This window comes from Aythya fuligula, chromosome 24 (assembly GCF_009819795.1).
Source record: "Aythya fuligula isolate bAytFul2 chromosome 24, bAytFul2.pri, whole genome shotgun sequence".
NCBI classification, from domain to species: Eukaryota; Metazoa; Chordata; class Aves; order Anseriformes; family Anatidae; genus Aythya; species Aythya fuligula.
The window spans coordinates 704042-725445 of NC_045582.1; the positions used below are offsets into that span (position 1 = coordinate 704042).

At 62.5% G+C, this 21404-nt stretch overlaps 1 protein-coding gene across 1 annotated transcript; it reads left to right on the plus strand.

Annotated features, from left to right (window-relative positions):
• The first annotated feature begins 1709 nt into the window (after positions 1–1709).
• Positions 1710–18379, plus strand: SOCS7 (suppressor of cytokine signaling 7). The gene is made up of 11 exons (XM_032202502.1): positions 1710–2037; positions 2491–2686; positions 6636–6700; positions 9054–9158; positions 9878–9979; positions 10788–10918; positions 11324–11492; positions 13301–13429; positions 15880–16015; positions 16305–16462; positions 16734–18379. The coding sequence occupies exons 1-10, from the start codon at positions 1710–1712 to the stop codon at positions 16423–16425; spliced, it is 1482 nt and encodes a 493-aa protein (XP_032058393.1). The 3' UTR covers positions 16426–16462; positions 16734–18379.
• The last annotated feature ends 3025 nt before the right edge of the window (positions 18380–21404 follow it).

Below are 21404 nucleotides of genomic sequence, written 5' to 3' on the forward strand. Positions count from 1 at the left end.
AGGGCGGCCCGCAGAGCCGGGGGGGGGCCGGAGCCGGGGGCCCCCGCCGCGACGTCCCGGCTGCAGTTGGCACGGGCCAGGCGCTGCGCATCGCCCGAGCGCAGGAAGGCCAGCGCCGCCGCCGAGCCCTCGGCGTCCCCCGACGGCCCCGGCTCCGACGTGGGCACCCCTGGGGGTGGCGAGGCCGGGGGCTGCTGTGCCCCCCCCAGGAGCAGCACGGCGTGCAGGCACCAGAGCAGTGGCCACCGCTGCATCCCCATGGCCGGGCTCAGCGCAGCCCCCCGGCACCCCACGGCCGGCCCGGGGGGGGCATGGTGGGCACGGCGCCCGAGCCGGCCGGGAGCCCGCTGGGCTGCGCTGAGCCGCTCTCCGCCGCCTGTTTTCCTCCCTCCACAGACGTCACCGGCTCCAAACCGCGCTCAGCCGCTGGCGCTGCCCGCACGGAGCCCCCCCGCCCGCCCCCGCCTGCCTCCGGTCCCGGCCCCGCTGCGGGGAGCCCCCGGCCGGCCCCGGGACCCCGCTCCCCGGCCCCTCGGGCTGCCCGTGATGCAAGCGCATCCCGACGGGCAGCCATGGCAACCGTGCTGCGAGCATCCGCATCCACATCCCGCAGCCGCATCCTGCACCCCGTGGCTCCCAGGGGTCCCAGGGGTCGGTGCTGCAGCGCCCCAGGCCCCGGGGAGGGGGCCGGGGTTGGGCTCCCACCAGCAGGAAACCCAAAGTCCCTGTTGTGGGGCAGGGAGGGAAATGGGGGCACGCGGGGGTCCCAGTGGGGCAGGGGTGCTGTGCAGCCAGAGCTGCCCCTTGATCCCCACTCCCCAATTTGGGGGTGTCCCAGGTGCCACGCAGCACTGCCTATGGGGGGGGGGGGGAAACTGAGGCACGGGAGGCTGGTGCAAAGCAAGGGGGGGGGGCTGCTCCCTGGCCTCCTGGCAGGCGCACGGGAGCTGCTCCCGGTTCTGCTCGTCTCAGGGGGGGGGCTGGGGCTGCCCCGGGTGCCTGCGGGAGCCGTGCAGGAGCCACACAGCGGCTGTGCAAAGGAGGTGCAGCAGCCGTGCAAGTGCCGTGCAGGAGCCATGCATGGGCTGTGCAAAAGCTGTGCAGGAGCTGTGTGAGTGCTGTGCATGAGCCGTGCATGAGCCGTGCATGAGCTGTGTATGAGCCATGGAGCAGGCATGCAGGAGCCATGCAGCAGCTGTGCAAAAGCCGTGCAGCAGCCGTGCAAGTGCCGTGCAGGAGCCGTGCAAGAGCTGTGCAAAAGCTGTGCAAGGACTGCACAGAGCCATGCAGCAGCCATGCAGGAGCTATGCAGAGCTGCACAGAGCCATGCAGACCGATGCAGCCCCGTGCATTGCCGTGCACCCCGGTGCACCCCGCTGCATCCCGGTGCATCCCGGTGCATCCCGGTGCATCCCGGTGCATCCCGGTGCCCCCCTCCCGATCCGTCCCGCTGCCGCCTCCCCCCCCCATCTCCCGCCGCGCCTGCACGTGCCGGGGCCGCGAGGGGGCGTGGCCTCACCGCGACGGGCGTGGCTTCGGAGGGCAGGGAGGCGTGGCCTCGCGCGGCGGAGGGGAGGGGGCGTGGCCGGCGGCGGAAGTGCGGGGGCGGGGCGGCGGCGGCCGTCGCCGCGGCGGAGGGAGGGGCGGCGGCGGCGGCAGCGGGGGGGGGACGCTCCCGCTGCGGGCCGGGCCATGCGGCGGCCGTAGCGATGCAGCGCGCCGAGCTGCGGGACGGGGAGGCGGCGGCGGCGGCCGCGGCCTCGTACCGGGTGCTCAGCCGCCTGCTGGGCTATGGGGCCGCACCGGAGGCGGGCGCGGTGGCGGCGGGCGGCGGCGGCGGCGGCGCCGTCGTTACCGGCGGGGCGGGCGCGGGGCCGACGGGCCCCGGCGGGGGGCGGCTGCCGCTGCCCATCCCCCTGCCCGCCGCGGCGGCGGCGCTGCCGGGCGGCGGGGCGCTGCGGGGACCCCGTCCGCCGCCGCAGCTGATGGTGTTCCGCAACGCGGCCGAGGGGCGGCCCGGCGAACCGGAGGACGGCGGCCCCGCGGCGGGCGGCGGCGGCGGCGGAGAGGGCCCGGCGGCGGGCGGCACCGAGCTGCTGTGCCCGCGGCACCGCTGCGCCCTGGAGCCCAAAGCGGCGGCGGCGGCGGCCGCGGGGCGCTGGGGGCCGCCGGGGGGGCTGGAGCTGCAGCTGGCGGCGCTGGGGCTGCGGCCGCCGGGGCTGGGCCCCAAGGGTCCCGGGGGGTGCCCGTGCCTCGGGCCGCCGCCGCCCGCCGGCCCCGCCGCCGAGGAGACGAGCGATGCGCTGCTGGTGCTCGAGGCGCTGGAGCCCGACGAGGCCGGCAGCGGCTCCGAGGAGGAGGCGGGGAGCCCCGACGGGCAGGAGGCGCCGCGCGGAGCCGCCCGCGCCAACGGGAGGAGCGGGACCGGAGCCGGTGCCAGCCTCGGTCCCGGTGCCGGTCCCGGCCCCGCGCCGCCGCCGCCCGGGGCAGGCTGCAGGAAGGGCTCGCTGCGGGTCCGCCTCCGCCGCCTCTTCCGCACCAAGAGCTGCAGCGGAGGCTCGGCCGCCGGGGACGCCGCCGCCGCCGCCGCTGCCACCGGGAGCCGCCGAGCCGGGGACCTGCCCGCCTCGGCCGGGAGCCTGACCGATGTGTGCGGGGCCCGCGGCCGCGAGCAGGAGGCGGGCAGGTACGGGACGGGACGGGATGGGATGGGATGGGTTGGGACGGGATGGGGGGGGGCACCGGGAAGCGGCCTCCCCCGGTCTGCCACCGGGGGGAGCGATGGGGAGGTCGGGGGGGGTCTCCCGGGGGGCGCGGGATGCTTCGGGCTGGGGGAGCAGCACTGGGCAGACTGGTGAGGGAGGTGCTGGTGTGGGGGGGCCCGGGCTGGGGGGCCTCCACCCCCGGTAAGTGCACCCCAGGGGTGCCTCTGGGGATGCTGAGCCACAACCTGGGGGCTCCCGGTGCCAGCCCCCGTTCCCTGTTGGGTTCCTGAGGGTCACGAGCCCGGCATTGAGGCTCCAGCCTTGGTGCTGTGCAGGATGGGACCTGAGGAGGTGCTGGGGGGCCTGATCCTGACACCCCTGCATGGGGCTGGCCACACTGTGGGGTTTCATATCAGCCTCTTGCTCGGCTTTCCTGCTCTCCTCCAGCTGCACGGCTCAGAGGCTGCAGCGTTGGTCCAGCGTGGGGTTTGAAAGCTGCCCTTTGCCAGCGGCTCCCGTTCCCCCGAGAGGCTGGCACGGGAGGGCACAGCACTGCGTGGCGGAGCCACCGGGCTCGTGGGCTCCGGCAGCAGCTGGCCCTGCACAGGGCACTGAGCCGCTGCCTGGCACCGCCAGCACCGTCTGCAGCAGCATCTCCGTCCCGTGGCTGCTTTTAGCAGCTGGCCCCTGCGTCTCGAGGTGCTGAGGGCACGTGGCTTGGTCCCGCTGTGCATGGGGTCAGTGTAGGTCCTGGATCACGTTGGTCTGAGTTGTTCATGCTGCTGTGTGAGCCTGGCTGTGGTGTGCTCCCAGTTCCAGCCTGGTGGCACGAAGGGGAGCGTTTCTGCAGAGGCCGTGAGCTGCTCGGTGCCAACAGGAGAGGGCGAGGTGCCCTGGTGCTGTGCCAGCCCCGGCTGTGCTGCAGAGCCTGCTGCACCTCCGAGGGCCTCAAACTCCTCGCAGGAGGCAGGGAGAACCCTGCTGGGGCCTGGCTGCCTGCTTCTGGCCGGCCTGGAAGCAGCATTAAAAAACTGGATGGCCCTAGAGTGCTGTGGGGCTCCCAGGGCAGCATCCCTCTGGGGTGGGCACGAAGCCCCCTGCCAGGCTGGGCCCCGAGCTCTGGTCTGTGCTCACCGGGTGCTTTGGCCATGAAGCAGTCATGGGGGGCAACAAGGCAGAAATTTCCCCCGTTGCAGCAGGGGAGGTGGCTTCCGAGGCGGGACAGCCCCAACTGCAGCAGCCCCTGGCCCGCAGCTGCTCGGAGCATCCGAGTGTGACCTCCTGCCTCGTGGCAGGGTGCCGTAGTTTTGTGCACGACTTCGTTTCCCACGACCAACCCAATGTGCCTCCACCAGCAGCGTGCCAGCTTGCCTGTAGTGACAGTGTTTTGCTAAGGCGCTTGTGGTTTTGTCACTCCTCACTCTTCTTGGTGACAAGAGCGAGGAGTCCGCAGGACTTCCCCGCGCCGGGCTCGGGCGGTGGCAGGCTGCTGGTTGCGTCTCCTCTCAGAGCAAGGAGAGAAGCGTGGCGCTGCCTGGGCTTTCCCTTTTGCCGGGGAGTTTCATGGTCACTGCTGGGGGAAGTGCTGACTTCTCACGCTCCAGCGTCGTGGAACTGCTGTGCTAATTAGGATTTTAACAGAGGTTAGTTCAAGGTGCCTGATGCAGCTGTTGTGGTTCGGGGACTTCTCCGCTGCCTCCAGCTCTGGGAGCCCCCTCGTGCTGAAGAGCCCCGGGTTATGTGAGCGATGCTTTGTGTTCTGTGGGGTGCTGGTGGGCCCTGGAGGTGGTGCTCGGTGTTGGCCGTCCCCTGCCCGTTAATGGGAACGAGGTCAGCCAGGAGCCGTCCGTGCCGCTGAGCGCCTGCTCCCGGTGTGCGGCTCCCCCCTTGGTGCTGCTGGCGAACGGTGCTCTTGGCCTGCAGTGGGTTTATTCTTGCCGTGCCTGGACATCACGGAGCCAGCTCCCGGTGTGTGGAGCTGCATCCCATAACGCCAGGCCTCGAGGCAGCACCAAGCAGCTCTGCCTCCCTCCTGCACACACGACTCAAAGCAAACCAGCCCCGGCTGGGCTCTGAGGTGCGAGAGGCTTGGAAACAAAACGTGGAACGTGAGGAACTCCCAGGGTGTAAGGAGTTCAAGGCTGCATCTGTGAAAATGCTCTTCTTGAGGCAGTTTGTACCGCAGAGGTAATCGGGGGGGTCAGGGGACAGGGCAGGGTTGCAGCGGTTTAGGGGTCAGGGCGGGCAGCCCCGAGCTGCAGAAGGTGGAGTATCAATGGCCTGACTTTGTTCTTTTAACATGTCTCCATATAATCTGCCTCAAATAGTGTGTAGCCAGCTGGTGGGCGAGACCTGGGACGTGCTAAAAGGCTGCCTGCAGCCACTCCATGTCAGCGTGATCCCCACCGCAGCCTGGGCTCGTGGGGGCCCGGTGGGTGACCCCGAAATCCCCGTCTGCTGCAGCTTGAGGTGCTCCCGGCCCCGTGGACCTGTGCAGTGTCCGTGGAGCGTTCAGCCCACGTGGATTGCTTCTTGCTCTCGCCCTGCTGCGGACGGGAGCTTGCTAGAAATGAGAGATTGCAGAAATTTGTTGCTGGTCCTAAGATGTTGGCCTGAAATCTGGCCGTTTTGGTAACGGTGGGGTGCCGGCACTGCTCCTTCCCCTCTGCTTTAGGACGTGGGAGCAGAGCAGCTGCTGTATTACAGGGTTTGCTGCTGCTGGCCCGCAGCATGGCTTTGTGTCTGGCTGGTGAGTGGTGAATTGCTCTCCTTTGAGGGCAAAAAACCAGCCCTCGAGTAGGTGCGAGAGGCTTGGCATGGAAACGCTTCCAGGCGCTTCAGTGGGGTTTTGTTATCGAGGTGCTGACTTCTCTCAGCTCTTCTCGTGGCAGTCCTGCAGCGTTGGTTGTTTGCTCACAGCTGAGTGACCTGGAGACGTTGCTGGAGAAGCACTCGGGGTGCCCTGCGAAGGGCTGGGGCGCACCCACCCATGGAGCAATCCTTCCGAGCACTGTGAGCCCTTGCTCAGGGCTGCTTTTCCCCAAAGCTGTGCCCAGCCTGCTCAGGAGGCTGTGATGAGAGCGGGGCTGGGACGATGTCGAAGGGGATGGGGATGGTCTCGGAGTGGTCACTGAGCAGGGTTTTTGGGTTGAAATAGCGGAGGTTGGACAGCTCCTGTCTCGCTTTTGGTGGTGAGGCCGTGTTCCCCTGCTCGCCCGAGCTGTGAGGCTGTGCCCCCAGCGGCGTTGCCTCTGCCTAGGTCTGTACAAAACCCTTTGGTGCTGCAAGGGCTGGTCCCCTGCGTGGGGACAGCACAGGGGTAGCTCCATCCTCGCTATAAAATCTCTGTTTTGGGAAGGAAGCTCCGGAGGAATTGCGGCTGTTCTCGGATGCCCGTCGGCCTTCTCAGCCGTTCCCATCCCCTTTGATGCTCCAGGCTCAGCTTCCCGGCTCTCCGCCGCCTCCCGGCAGGTTTTGGGGAGGTGGCATCCTGCAGACACCACGCGAGGGCATTCGGTGTGCCGGCCGTGGGCACAGCCCGGGATTGCGCAGGGCCCCGACCTGTTTGTCTGAGAGGTTTGGCAATGCCTGGTCCAGAGGCACGGCGAGGTGCCTGTTGTGAAACAGCCGCCTGGCTCCGCTTACGATACTTGCTTGGGGTTTTTCTTTCCAAAGGCTTTATTAATTACCTAGTTAAGAGATTTGCTTAGTGGCAGGATGGAGACCTAGCTTTACTGGTTGTCTGTCCTACTTAAGCCAGCGCGCTGCTCCAGGAGCCGAGCGAGCAGGCGGCGTTGGGCTGCCTCGAACCCCTGTAAATCCTGGGGAAGGCTCTCCCAGTCTGGGAGATCAAACGGTGGTTTTTTTTGGGATGCACCGAGCCTCCCCATCCCTATTCACGATGTGTTTTTTTTTTCTTATTTCCCACAGGAAACACAGACTGACAAGAACTCAAAGTGCCTTTTCCCCGGTTGTTTTCAGCCCCCTCTTCACAGGTAAGGATTCGAGGCGTGTACGGTTGGGTCTGCCTGCCCCTCTCCTCCCCTCCTAAGCCGTGACCCTGGGGGCAGCCCCTGCATCCTGCGTGGCCTCGAACCCGACCCAGGAGGAGCTGCAGAGGTCGGGGATGTTTCACATCAGCACTTTGCAGTTTCTCCTGTGCAGACGTGGGTCTGAGCTGTGCCGGAGGCGAGGCTCCTTCCTCCACGGGGGCGTTTTACAGCGGTGGTTTGGGAGCTCCCTGCGGGGCAGGGGCTGTGCCCGTGCTCCCCTCCTGTGGTCCGAGGCAGCTGCGGGGCTGAAACCGCCCGGTGGGGCAGCAGCTCCCCGCGCAGCTGCCGTTCTCTGCCCGCTTCCTGCTGGTCTCTGGCCTTCCTCTTTCTGCTGGGGGAAGCTGGCTGCTTTATAAATGGCACGAGGGGGAAGTCCTGCTCTGCTGGCGGCTGATACCGAGAGCCTTCTGCTCACGGTCATGTGCCTGGGGCTTTCTCAGTGAGAGCTCCCCAGCTGCGGGGCTCGGGTCCTCCGTGGGTGCCTTAAAACCCGCGGAGAGCAGGGCTGGGGGCACGAAGGAGGTGTTGCAGAGCTCGGGAACAAAGTGAACGCGTGTCAAGGGGCTTGTTGCAGGGCTCAGGACTTGCAGGTTCTCGTGGCTCCTTCAGCCCTGCAGGGATGGAGTTGTCAGGGAGCGATGGGGTTGTGCCGGTGCCTGTTTCTCATCCCCATTCTACCACCTCGGCTGGTGTCCTGGTAGCAGGATAGCATGGGGAGGCTGCTCCCTGCGAGATGTGACTGGTTCTGTGTGTGCCACACGTGTTTATTCAGCAAATCGAGGCTGGTGGAAGCAGAAGCTGCTCCCGGCACCGTCAGCTGTCGCTAGGGGAAGCTGCGGGCAGGGATCTGCGGCTCTCGTGCCTCCTGCTGACGGCGCTCCGTGGCCGTGCGAGCTGAGCGCCTCGGCTGCAAAAGAATATTTAACAGAGGGGAGAGCGTGGAGTGGGCAAGTTCCTGCTCTAAATCTGGGAGGCTGCTTTAATTGCTAGCTTATCCTATTAAATGTTCTTAAAATGGCTCGTGTCAGTTTTTTGCAAGCCGGTGGGGTGGTGGCGGTGTCCTCCAGGAGCTGTTCCTTTGCAGAGGGCTGTGCCAGCATCCCCAGAGCGAATGTGCCTGCCCTTTAATTGCTTTCATTTGTTGGTGACTTCGGCCTTACCCAGCTGAGGTCTGCGTGTTGAGGATTTCTGAGGCTGGGGCTGCAAAAAGACTCAAAGGCCTGGCCCAGCTTGCTTGGGTTTCCTGGTGACTTGCTTCCAGGTCAGCACGAGGGCCGAGCCGGGGCTGGCAGAGGTCCTTGGGGAAGCCGTCCCTGCCTTCAGTGACCTTTTCTTGGGTGTGCTGGGCTGCAGGGGCACGTGGCTGCCATCGCTGCTGCTCTGGGAAGGGTTTGAAAGCTGGGCTGCTGCAGCCCCCCTTGGTCTCGTCACACTCTGTTTGTGCGAGGCGAGGCGCCCAGCCTACGTGGCCGCTTTATTGGTAGGGCGTGGAAATGAAAGGGTGGCTGCATGCGTGCGTGTGCACCCACACCCATCGCTCCCCCAGGGAGAAGGTGCCGTGGATAATAACCAGGCCTAAATACCCCTCGTAACGCTGCTCATTAGCAGATAGGCCTTCCACAGGCAGGGGGAAGCTGAGTCAGTGCTGTCCTGTGCGACAAATACCTGGAGGTGCTGACCGAGAGGCCGGGGAAGGGTTTCCATCTGGAGCAGATTTGGGGCTCTGTCCCCAGGAGTCGAAGTCTGACAGTCCCTGGGACCGTGGCTCAGGTGTGTGTGGTGCTCTGGTGTTGGTTCGAGACAACTGGGTTCGATTTTGGTGTTTTGGAAAGTTCCTCGGCAGTGCTGACCCTGCTCAGTCCTCTCCTCAGGCGTTAGCTGGTTTCCTTCTGTTTCTGTGTTTGATGCTGATGGTTTAACCTTGATTTCATGGCTTCGTTTTTCTCCCATGGATTTAGATTAATTTTAGGCTTTGTTGGTTTACGCTGGACATCTCGGTTTGTGTCGTCCTTTTCCCAAAAGTGAATTAATTCCAACTGGAATTAACAGGAGCGTTATCTCATAGCTGCGTGCCAGCAGGGTAGGGCAGTCAATCCATTTCCCAAGAATTACACCAAGTGCCAGCCCTGTACGTCGGTGACGAGTGCTGCAGGAGCTCGGTGCTTCCCCATCGCCTGCTGCACCTGGATCTGTGTCCATCGCTCCCTTACTGCTCGTGGGCAGGGTCCCAGCCCCTTCCCCTCTCCCCCCACGTGCCCAGGAGGTGCAGCACTAATGGTCTTGCTCTAACCTGCAGGTGAAACGGTGTCACTAGTGGACGTGGACATCTCCCAGCGAGGACTGACCTCCCCTCACCCTCCAACTCCGCCGCCTCCTCCACGACGAAGCCTCAGCCTGCTAGGTACGGCCCCGTGCCTCTCGAGAGCCCGTCCGTGTGTCTGTCCAGGAGCATGGGAGCTGTCTGTCTGCCCGTGCTGCTCCCCCTGCCCCAGCAGGATTTCTTGCTGCTGGTGCCGGTGTTTCTTGGGGATGGGGCAGCAGGGGAGGGTTGTGGCGGAGCCGTGCGAGGTGGGACGTGAGGTGCTGATGTCTCAGTGTCTCCTGCCCACGAAAACATCCCTCCCTCCCTCCCTTCCTTCCTTTCCTTCCTCCCTCCCATCACCTGCCCAGGCTGGTTCCCTCCCCTGCCTCTGTGGAAGGGAGGCTGTGGGGAGGACGGTACCAGGAGCTGCTCTGTGGAGGAGGCTCCTCAGAGCTTAGCACCAGTCAGCCTCGGTGAGCAGCACCCCAGCGCACATCCCGCGTGCTAGGGCAGCGTTGTGCCTCCAGAGCCGCCTGTAAATGCCTGTCCTGTGCTGCACGCTGCGTGCCTGGAGGGAGCTGGGCTGGGGAAATAACTCCTCCTCTCCAGGTGTGTGTGCACAAACCTCTGAGCGTGCTGAGGAGGGGTCACTGGCACCGCAGCAGTGCCCTGCTCTCAGGAGCTGACGGAGCACCGTGAGCTCTCCAAGAAGAGCTCCATCTTCTGCTCCGGGCCGCGCTCGGTGCTGGTTTGCTCAGCAGTGCAGGGCTCGCTCGCTTTCTGTTTTCTGAATGTCTCTTGCCTCTGTTCTCTCCTAGATGATATCAGTGGGACGCTGCCTACATCTGTCCTAGTGGGTCCGATGGGGTCTTCCCTGCAGTCTTTCCCTCTGCCTCCGCCTCCTCCACCCCATGCCCCAGGTCAGCTTAGCTTTAGCAGCAAGGCTTTGGTTCTCCAGGGATTTGGACTTTGCAGCTCTCCTTGGTAAACTTTAAGGCTGCACTTCAGACTCTAGCAGCAGCGGTGCTGCCTCCTCTGCCTGCTCAGGGACTCGCAGTGCTACCGATGGTGTGCCATTGTGTCCAGGCTCTGCTTTCCTGGCCTTGGTCCTTTGTTTTCTGTGTGCTGTGGCTCTTTTGTTGCCCCCCAGACGTTTTCCTGAAGCTTGTAACTGCGCCAGCTTTATTCTCAGTTCAGCATCTCCCATTTTCTCTGCTTCTTCTTGGGCTCAGCAGAAGCACAGCCCCTGGCTGTGGACGGGTCCCTGTGCCTTGGTGCCAGCAGTGTCAGGCAGCAGCTGTAGGAGCAGGGCTTAGCTCAGGAGCCCAGGCTCTAAACAGCACGTGAGGATGTTCCTTACACAACTCCCCTTTGGTTTTCAGTTTCCTGCCCTTCAGGACCCACGGGGCTTTAATTGCCCCCTTGTTATGAGCTAAGGTGTTGGGATGGGTTAATTCCTTCCAGCTGGTGCCACCTGGCACTTCCCCCGGCTTCCCTCCAAGCTGGCTGAAGGAAATAGGTGAGGGCTCCGAGTGAGTCACCTTGGAAGAGCCAGGTGGTGACTGCTGCCGTGTCCTTCACGAGGACGCTGTCCTCCTGTCCATCAGTCCTGCCTCCTCAGCTCCTGCCCTGCCCTCTGGAGCCGGGTGTGCCGGGGGACGGGGTGGCTCAGTTTTGGGGTCAGCTCCCGAGGGGTGACCGTGTCCCGGGCCGTTTCTCCCTCTGCAGACGCCTTCCCCCGGATCGTGCCCCTCCGGCCCATGGAGACGGCGCCCAGCCAGCCCACCCCGCACCTCCAGTGCCCCCTGTACCGGCCGGACTCGAGCAGCTTCGCAGCCAGCTTGCGGGAGCTGGAGAAGGTAACGTCCTGGTGGGGGGTGCTGGCAGCACGGCACCTCGGGAGGGGGAGGCTGCGGGTCTAGGCCGTGGTTTTGGGGGCTGGCCAGGAACAGAAGTTTAAGGCAGGGCCAGAAAACACCACCTGCCTTTTTCCCAGTGAGGTCTTTGAGTCTAGGGCAGCATCAGTCATGTGTGGAAGAGCTGTCACGGTCACATCTGTTCTTGCACTATTTCTGGGTGCTGGATGTGATGTTGCTCCTGGATGAGAAAGCACCGAGTCCTAACCATTTTCCTGCTGAATGGAACCAGAAACTCAAATTTTGGCATTAAAAGTGAACTAACGATAGCAAATAGTGCGGTTTTCAGGTGGTGATGCAGTCCTCCTTGCTCATAGTCTGCTGACGTTCCGTGTCTCGCTTCCGCAGTGCGGGTGGTACTGGGGGCCCATGAACTGGGAGGACGCGGAGATGAAGCTGAAAGGGAAGCCAGATGGGTCCTTCCTGGTCCGAGACAGCTCTGATCCCCGTTACATCCTGAGCCTCAGCTTTCGGTCGCAGGGCATCACCCACCACACCCGGATGGAGCACTACAGAGGTAAGGGCCCCGAGGAGCGCTGGGGGGGGGCCGTGGCTGTGGGCAGCCTGGTCTCAGGGTCCCAAATCTCTGCTCAAAGCATTGATGCAGCAGAAAAGAGGGAGCAGCAGCAACGTGTCCTCACGCTGTGTCCTGCATTTAACCCTGCTGTCTGTGCCTTGGGCACAAGTTTCCTTAAAGCAATTAAAAATTAGGGAATAGAGGAGTTCCCCACGCCTCTTTTCCAAAGTGAGCTTGAAGGGAATGGTGATGGGGAGATCTGAGATCCCCCATCAGGAAGATGTGATGTAGCAGGGGCCATCCTTCACAGCTGTCCGATTCCCCAAACTGAGCTGGTTTCCCTGTGAGATGAGAGGCAATCTCCTGACCCCACAGCTTGGCACCTTGCTTTGTTCTGCGGGGGGACGCTCGGCAGCGGTGCCAGCTGCCCTCTGAGCAAGGCGAAAGTTTCAGCTCTGCTGTTGTGGGCGTTTGTTCTGAGAACCTTGTGGTGTTTGCGCCCTTTCTTCCTGCCATGTGCTGTCGTGCATGGGGTCTGTCTCACCTCGCCCACATGCTTTTTCTGCTCATCTTCAGATGTGGTTTTCCGTATCGAACCCCAGCGCAGGCAGCTGCCCTCGGGCCGAGCAAAAAAGCCTGAGAAGGCTCAGCACGGGGTGGGGGAAGGCATCGTCAGGGCTCTGGACCTGCCCTGTACCCAGTGGGCAGGCCGTAATAACAGCTGCCTGCAGAGCACTGTCATTAGGTGTGCTGCCAAATGATGGGTTCTGCGGCTTCCCAGGCATCTGCTGGAGCAAACAGGGGTTTGTGACCTTTCGGGGCAAAGCTCCCCCGTTCCCCCTTTTTGCCCTCGCTCTGGGGATGTCGCTGTGTCATCCCCCTCCGTGAGCACTGCTAGAGCTGATCGACCCAGCAGAGGTTCTGGTCTTGAGCCCCTCTGGTGGGAAGGTGCCCCGGCGTTAATTGTAGCCTGTCTGGAGCTGGTTGCCCTGACCATTGCGTAAGGAGGGCTGACTTTCATCACCCTGTCCTTGGGGAACCTGTAAGCAGCACTTCCAGCCGGGGGAGATGTGAGGTCGGCTGCACAGAGGATGCTTGCTCATAACTGAGCTTCGGATCGAACTGCTGCTGCTGCCGGTCCAGTTTCTTGCTTTGGGGCTGGGGTGCTTGTTCCCTTAGCCAGGTGTCCTTCCCTCTTTTCCCTCAAACTGCATTTCTTGCTGCACGTGGTGAAGGCTGGTGCTGCCACCATCCCTGGAGCAGTGTTTCCAGCCATGGCACTGCATCAAGAACTTCATTCCTGGGTCCAGTGCTTCTGTCTGTGTCCATGGCTCTGTGCTCGCCCTGGGCTGGCTGCCTCGTGCTGAATGTGCTGCAGCAGCGTGCAGAGCTCTGATAAACCATGAAGATGACAAATGGTGGGGCTGAGGGAATGGTAAAGAGATAAATGCTTGACCTTCAGGTTTCAGATACTTGAGAGGAAGAAAACATAATTCTTTTTTTTTTTTTTTTTGAGAGCTGAGTAGGCAGGCGGGGAGGCTGTTGTTTGTGCAATAACCCCCCAGTGATTGTCCTTTGCATCTACTTGCCACTTGTAAGGGCTGATTCAGATCAGAGATTGCTGCTGCCTGAATGTTTAGCAGGTGCTGACCTGGATCAGCAGTGCCTCCTGTGTCAGGTGGTGGTGCCAGCCGGGCTGCAGCTCTTAGGGGCTGTCACCTGCCCTTTAAAACACCAGTCCCACCAGTAAGTACCTCTTCCTGCCACCGGTGCTCCTGTAACGTGAAACCCTTCTGTTCTCTTGGAAGGGACCTTCAGCCTGTGGTGCCATCCCAAGTTTGAAGACCGCTGCCAGTCTGTGGTGGAGTTCATAAAGAGAGCGATCATGCACTCCAAAAATGGGAAGTTTCTTTACTTCCTGCGATCCAGGGTCCCAGGTGAGTGTCCTGCTGGGTCTGGGGATGACTCTTGCTCTGTGGTTAGCTGCTGGTGTGTGCTGGAGACAGCTTGGTTCAGCTTTTGTCTACTCCATCCCTCAGCTGCTTGGCTATTACAAAAAAAAAGCTGCTCCCTCTGCCAGCTACTTGGCTACTAAAGCCCAGCTGCCTTCCCTCCCCCAGTCTTGGGGCTGCTTTGCTGAGAACCCTCCCCGTGCTTTGCAGCTTCCCAGTTCTCCCTTTGCTGAGACCCACCTGGGGCTGCCGAGAGGAGAGGCATTAACTGGGGTGTGCGGGAGCACTTCCAAGAGGAGCTAAATGGGAGCCTCGAGTGGTGGATGCTGTAGGTTCAGAGTCCCCGGGGGGACCGTGGTGCCAGGGCACATCCACAGGCAGGTGCTCACAAGCACGGGGGAGCGTTGGGAAGCTTTGTTGGAGCACGTTTGATTGCGTGATGCTGGGATTGCAGAGTGCTTGTTCTGCCATCCAGCAAAGCCTGGGCCTGAATGGGCTCACATCTGCCTCCTGCGAGAGCCAGGCTGGCAACTGGGTCAGCGTCTTTATCAATTTTTTTTCTGTTTTTTGACTCAGCTGTCATTGCGTGTCAGAAAGCTAGCTGAAAATCCAGCATGAAAGAAAGGGGAGAGTCTGCCAAGTGAACAAATACGCCCCTTGCTTGGGAGGGAGCAGGAGCTGGAGGGAGGGTGGGAGGTGATGCTTGAGCAGAGCACCAGAGCAGGAAGGGGAACGCGGCTGCGGTGAAGCAGAGGGGCAGGACCGAGAAGATGGCCAAGGCCCTGCTGGGGGCATGGTGCAGGGAGGCTCTGGGCAGGTGGGGATGGACGGGATGGGATGTTCCTGGCTTCAGAATGGCTCTGGCTCGCCCTCGGGATCGGAGCAGAGCTGGAGTCGTAGCCCAGACCTGTTCAGTGTTGCCCCCTGCTGCAGAGATGGCCGATAGCTGGAAACCTGACCTGTAACGTGGCCGTGCTTTCGGGGAGAAGGCTGCGAAGCTACTGCCGTGCATCCTGCCTCCAAGGGATTCCTTCAACTTGAAAATACAAAACCACTTCACCTTCCCAATCCGAAGCCCTGTTTCCCTTGAGAACAGAGCTTTGTGGACTCGCCAGCTCTACAGGCAAATGCCTTCGTAGAAAGGATTTGCTCTAGAAAATATCTTTCAAAGAGGAAAGGGAGCCCCCTGAGCAGCACTGTGCACCTGATGGGGGGGTCCCTTGCCACCGGGGGGTCCCTCACCGCCTGGTGCCAGCCCCACTCCTGCTCCTGCACCCCTCCGTCTGTGTGCGGCCGCGGTCCTGGGTGCTGCTCGGGGCTGCTTTGCCTCGATGCCTGCTCTTTAGTGGGAGAATATTTAGGATCCGCAGCTCCCCGGCGTGCTCGTTCGTGCTGTGCTCCTGCTGAAGTGCTATCGGCCTCCCGGAGGAGGGGGATGTTTCCAGCGAGCGCCTGGCTCCTGGCGCTGGGGCACGCGGCCAGCACAGCGTGCAGAGCTCGTGCTGCGGCCCTGTAGCTGCTGGCTGCGCTCCCGGAGGCTGATTCCTTTTTGGTAGAATAAGGAGGGGGGGGGGGGGGGAACCCGGCCTTCAATTGATTCCTGTTCTTTGCTTTCTCAAAAGCTGGCTCACAGCTTCCTGAGCTGCCTGGAGCAGTTCTGAGCCCATCTTAGTGTGAAGAGCTTTCCCTTTTCTCCTTTCACTCGGTTGCCCTCAGAGACAGGCCAGCAGGAGGGGGTTAGAGTGTAACTAGCTCTGAATCCTTCTGTAAAGACAGATAAAAACCTTACCCTGTGAATGAGCCCGGCTCCCGTAGATCCTTTCTGGTGCTCCTGCTGACCTCTCGGTTCTGTGGGCTTGATTGTTGCTCTTAACTCAGGGGGAGGAGGTTGTGGGGCGGGGGGCAGCTGGATGCAGCCCCTTTTCAGCCGTGCCGGGCTGCTCCCTGCGTGGGGAGCTGGCTCTGCCGGGGCTGCTCCCGCCTCTGCCTTTGTGCCCAGCCTCGTGACCCCAAGAATGAGCAACTCCTGCGCAGCTTGAGCTGTCCAAATCCCCGGCCTTTTAGTGCCTCGATACAGCTCCCCAAAGGGCTGTGCAGAGCAAAGCGTACGTGCCGGTCACGCTGCCTGCCTTTCCCTTTGGTTTTCTTCTCACCACTGGTCCTGGGGGAGAGGTGGTTAGGAGTTGGCAGTGTCCTGGATCTGCTGTACCCCCGCTGGCTGCAGGAGCCCTGTGAGGAGAGCTGGAGGGAGCTGCAGCAGCCTGGTGAGGGAGGCAGGAGATAGCTCGTGGTATCACCCGTGTTTGGCCAGTGCTGAGCTGCCTGGGCACAGCCTCGCAGAGCTGCAGCTCCCCAGGACCAGTGCTTCCTTTGGGGACTGGTTATGGTTTGTATCTGGCACAACACTCTTCTCCAATATCGCTTTCTTCCCAAAGGTCTCCCCCCGACACCTGTCCAGCTCCTGTACCCAGTCTCCAGGTTCAGCAACGTCAAATCCCTTCAGCACCTTTGCCGCTTTCGGATCCGGCAGCTGGTCCGGATCGACCACATCCCCGAGCTGCCGCTGCCCAAGTAAGTCCCGAGGATTTTGGGGAGAAGTTGCTTTGGCTTCATCTGCCACTCACCATGGCAGGCAGGAGACCTCTGTGTTGGCAGCAGGGGCTCTGGGAGGGAGTGGTTGGTGCTTTTGGCCTTGGGTCAGCAGGATGAATGTCCTGTGGGGTGCAGCTGAGTGAGGTGTTACGGCCACTGCCAGGAGCACGGGCTCCGGTTCCTGCTGGGGGAGAGGCTCTGCTCCCCCCTTTGCAGAGCCTGGCGTGGCCGTGGCTCGGGGCTGAAGCTCCTGCCCTGCCTTCCCCAGGCCCCTGATCTCCTACATCCGCAAGTTTTACTACTACGACCCCCAGGAGGAGGTGTACCTGTCGCTGAAGGAAGCCCAGCTCATCTCCAAACAGAAGCAGGAGGCCGAATCCTCCACGTAGCGAGGCCGGCGCGCCCCTCGTGTTGCTGTCACTGATGGTACGTGCGTGCTGCTGGTCCCGTGGGGTGCAGCCTCAATCAGGCCGTTCCCTCTGACTGCAAAGGAAAAGCAAAATCCTCCCTGAGGAGGCTGTCTGCTCCCACCAGCCGCCTTCTTTTACTTCTGGGGAGACGAGCGAGGCTTCTGCCGCTTGCTTGTGCCTGTTTTGTGCCTTCACAGGCCTGCGAAGCCAAACCCCAGGGGTCTGGGGCAGATTCGGCCACATCGGGCGGGCTGCTTGATGCCTTTCCTCTCTCTCTCCCCCGCCAGGAATTTGGTTGTTGCCATCCAGTAGCCCAAGTCAGGCAGTGGTGGGGACGAGGCCCGTGAAGGTGAAGCCTGCTTCTGCGGTGTGACTTCTGCTCTCAAGCTCTTTCGTCGAGAGAAGAGGGTTCGAGACTCCCAAGAAGCACAGCAGAAGGGGACCGAGGGTCTCGGCTCCTGGCTGAGGGCGAGGGGGCCTCGGAGGCAGCTGAGCCCAGCTCGCGGACTCCTGGCAGAACAAAGAATGTCGCGGCACTCTGTACGAGCTTTGGAAAGTTTTATTTTTGATGTCTTCATTTTATTTTATTATTTTTTTTTAATTTCGGTTTATTTTCAGCATGAGAAATACTGTCTTATGATCAGCTGAATTTTATTATCCTCCCTTGGAAACTTCGAGGTGAGGAGAGAGAAGGGGACTCTCTGGGAAGATCAGCCTGCTCTGGGCACCGTGGTGGGACTGCTCTGCGGAGGGGAGGCAGCCGGAGAGCTGCTGGGGACAGCCCGAGCCAGAACCTCAGCAGTTCCCCAGAGCAGCCTCAGGGGAGCACGGGGCACGGCTCCCCTGCTCCCTGGGATCTGGAGAAGAGGGCCAGGCCTTGTCCCGGGCAGCTGGGCTTTGCAGGATGGCCTTAAAGCTGGGCCCGAGGAAGGAAAAGCCCACGAGCCGTTCGGATGTCCCGGAGCCTTCTGCCACACGGCGTGGTCGCTGCTGCAGCGGGGAGCGAGGGCTGCCCCTCGGGGGAGGCGGCGTTCCCCTCGGCAAACACTGGAAGATTTCACTGAACTGCTGCGAGGACTGGAAGGAAGGTGGCAGGGCTGTCGCTGGGACCTCGGCAGCAGCCTGTGGACCAAAGGTACTTGCCGGAGTGATCCCGGGACGTGCACTTTGAGCCTCTCTGCTGGCTGTCTCTAGAAGCTGTGAATGAAGTGGCTTTCTACTGAGGAGTGGAGGATCCCGATGGGTGGCTGCTGGGGCATGGAGTGACTTGAGTCTGGGGTGACTCGGAGCAAGGAACAGCTGAGGGTTCTGGAGCTCGCTGCTTCCCCTTCCTGGGATGTCCGTGGAGCCACAGCAGCTCAGGACCAGGACACCAGGAGGGACGGCAGCTCTTGCTGAGCTGCTGGGCTTAGCACGGGCTGCGGCACCCGCGTCCCTCTCAGTCCTGCTCTGCTGTTTCATCCGTCGCAGCAGCTGCAAAGAGTTTGCATTTCATGGTGAAGTTTACAGCTTGCCCGAAGCGATGCTGAGGATTCTCAAAGGATCTTTTCTCCTGCGTTGAAACAAGCCCCGTGTTCTGGGGTGAAAGAAACGCCCCGTCCCACAACCGGCCTGAAAACGCGATGCTGTGTGTGGCCTGGGTCTGCAGATGGGTTCAGTGCCCCGTGAGCTGGATGCGGTTGTTCGGGAGCTGCTGGGACTTTGTTCTCGCTCCACGGAATGATCTATGTCCTTGAATTAGACACAGTCCTGTGGATCCTAAAGCAGCCTTGAAAAATCCTGATTGTCTGCCTATGCCAAGTGCTGCTGCGAAGGGTGCTAACTAATCCTGCTCTCCCTTTCTTAACCACCACCTCTGGCCTCGCTTTCAGTCTTGGATAAAAAAAAAAAAGGTTTTTACAAGATTTGGCTTCCAGATGAAACCAATAATCTTCAAAATCTGTAGAAATACCTCACTGGACACTACCCGCTGCTGGTTGCGTTGTGTCGTCGGGTATCGGGACGGGGCGGCTGCCCCACAAGGTGCTGGCGTTCGTCCCCCTGCAGCCCTTGCTGCGTCCCCCCCCTCGTAGCCCCTCGGCTCCTTCCAAGCCATCAGCCTGCAGAAGGGGCAGCTGCTCCGACCAACGCACAGCACCAACGGGGGGAGGCAGCCGTGGCCTTGTGCAAGGAAAACCTGAACATCAGAGCCCCGAATATCAGCTCACCCGGCCCTGCTCGCAGGCTGAGGGTTTGGATCTTCCAACTTATCCGAATGCTGGAACAGAAAATCTTCCCCACAGCCACGGCTGGGCTGACGCCTCAAGTGTCTTACACCGTGCCCGCAAAGCAGGAGTGTGCCCCATGCAAAGGTCTCCTGCAAAGCTTCCACCCCCCAAAGGAGACCCCGGAGATGAGGACACGAGGGCACGGGGCCGGTGATGTTCTCCTGGCTGTGACCTGGGGGAGCTGTGACTGTCCCCTTGTGGCAGCGGGGCACAGGCTGGCATCTCCCAGGCGTGGCGGTGGCAGCATTTTTGTTCCATCTCTGGCCTGGTGTGGGGGGAGTGGGCATTGCTGGTGCAATAACAGCTGGGTTGGGGAAGGGGAATGGCAATACTGGGGGAGAAGCAGCACTGGGATGGGGCATGGGGCCGGCTGTGCCCTCAATGGGGACAAAAACGCACAAACCCGCTCTGCAGTGGCAGCAGGGTGGGAGAGCCCCCGTGTCCGTCAGGAGCTCCGTGACACCCCTGTCCCTAAAACACCCCGGGTGTGGGGCAGCTGCTGGTCCCACAGCACGGCCTGGGGCAGCTGCTGGGTGCTGCCTGGGTCTGACCGGCTGCCCCGCTGTGCTGCTGTGCTTGTCCTCGTGCCAGGGCGCTGCTTGCCTGGCAGTTCTCAGCTCAGCATCGATCTCCTTTCACGGCCAAAGGAAGGGGAAGAGGTCAGTGTGGTTTGTCTGGGCAGCCTCGTGCCCCCCGTGCTGCTGGGGTGGGAGCAGAAGGCGGCCGAGTGCCCAGAAACCTCCTCCTGCCCCCCCGGGGCACGCGGCACCTTACATATTTACATATCCATCCCAATTTAAACCCCAGAGATTTTCTCATGGAAATGTTTTCTGTGTGAGCACGTGCAGGGAGGCAGTGAGCTGGGGGCAGTGCGAGGCCGTGCCCCCCCCAGGAGGCTCGGTGATGCTCGGGGCTGCAGCCTCAGCCGGGAGCCTTTTGGGGGGAGCCCTTTGGGGCAGGAGGCCCCCCAAGGAGGCACCTTGCAGCCTTCGGCCTCATTCTGTGCAGTTACCATCCCACACCTGCGTGGATTTACACGGAGCCCAAGGCTGAGCCTGCCCCTTGGGGGGCCGGGTGCCCACCCCCAGCCTTTACCTGGGAAATAAATCCCTGGTGGAAGCTGGGGGGGGGCTCCCAGGTGGAAACGGAGCCGGGGGCAGGAGCAAAGGGCAGCGAGCAGCAGGGCCGGGGGGCTCCGACTGGGCACCGCCTCCAGTAGAAATGCAGCTTTGCTTAATTTTCTTTGATTTTTATTTTATTTTGTGTGTGTGTGTGTGCTTAATTTATTAAAATAGTTGCTGTATAATTTATTTTCATAAACTATATTAAAAAAAAAAAGTTACTAAATGGTTAAAAAAAAAAAAAAAAGAACAGACTTGCAGGCCAATCTTTCAGAAGAAGAAATGTTTTTTGATATAACACGCCGAATGCACTTTGGGTGCGTTTGGTTATTTTTGGGGGTGGGGGGGGAAGCCTGGCTGTACTGGGGGCTGTCTGTAAATATTGTGTTCATAGGCATGTTGGGCATCCCGTGGGGAAGCTGGGGTGAAGCTCCCAGGTTTTGTAAGCGGGCAGTGGGGGGAGCGCTGCCCTCGGTGTTTGTAACTCCTTTTTAGCGTCGTTTTGACCCCTGGTTTTTTGTTTTTTTTTGGTTTGGGGGGGGCGGGAAGGGAGAGAGCGGGGGCTTGAAATAAAACGATTGGAAATTGTTCGGTGCTGTGTGCTGCCTCGAGCCTGACTTGGGGGTCCTGGGGGGGGGAATTGGGGCTGTCTGGGGGTTGGGGGGGGGCCACCTGCAGGATGGGGACCCCGTGCCCACCCCCCCCCAACCTGGTGTCGGGGCGCTTTGAACGCCCCCGCGCTGCCGATCAAAGGCTCGGAGAGACAGAATGGGGCTGGGGGGGGGTGGGGGGAGCCCCCCCGAGGCTGGGGCTGCTGGGGGAGGGGGAAATCCCGGGGGGGGGGGGAGTCTAATGGGGACAACGGGCGGCGGGGGGGGGGGCTGGCAGCGGGGACCCCCCCACCCCGCTCCGCCCGAGCCGGGAGGGTTGCAGTGGGGTGAGATGCGGGGGGGGGGGGCCTGGGGTCGCCCTCCAGGGCTGCAGACGGGGAAGCCCCGGGCCGGGGGGGGTCGCGGCGGGGCCCCCACAAGGCGCCTTTGTGCGGCGGCCCCCGGCTGGCAGCGCCCCAACATGGCTCCTTGGCAGCCGCCGGCGGCCCCCGCACAAAGCCGCGTTCTTCTGCACGCCCCCCCCGGGCTCGGCGGGGCCGGGGGTCCTGGGGGGCCCGGGGGAGGCCTGGGGGGGGTCGGAGGGGGGCGTCCGAGCCTGGCTGAGCACCCCCCGGGGCCGCCTCCCGGAGGGCAGGGGGGGTCCGGGAGGGAAACTGAGGCCGGGGGGGCTGGGCTGGGGGCGGGGGGGCCCTGGCGGGGCTCCGGGGCTGCCCCGGGGCCGCGAACCCCCCGCCCGCGGGGGCGCAGCCGGGCCGGGGGGGGGCAGAGCTGCCAGCATCCCCCCCACCCCACCCCGAGCATCCCCCCCACGGGCACCCATGGGCGTCCCGAGGGAGCTGGGGGGAGATGGAGGGGTCGGGGGGGGTGGGATGGAGGGGTTTGGGGGGGGGGGTGAATTGGGTGGGGGGCGGCTGGAGGGATGGATGGAGGGCTGGGGGGGGGGGGGCGTGATGGGGAGG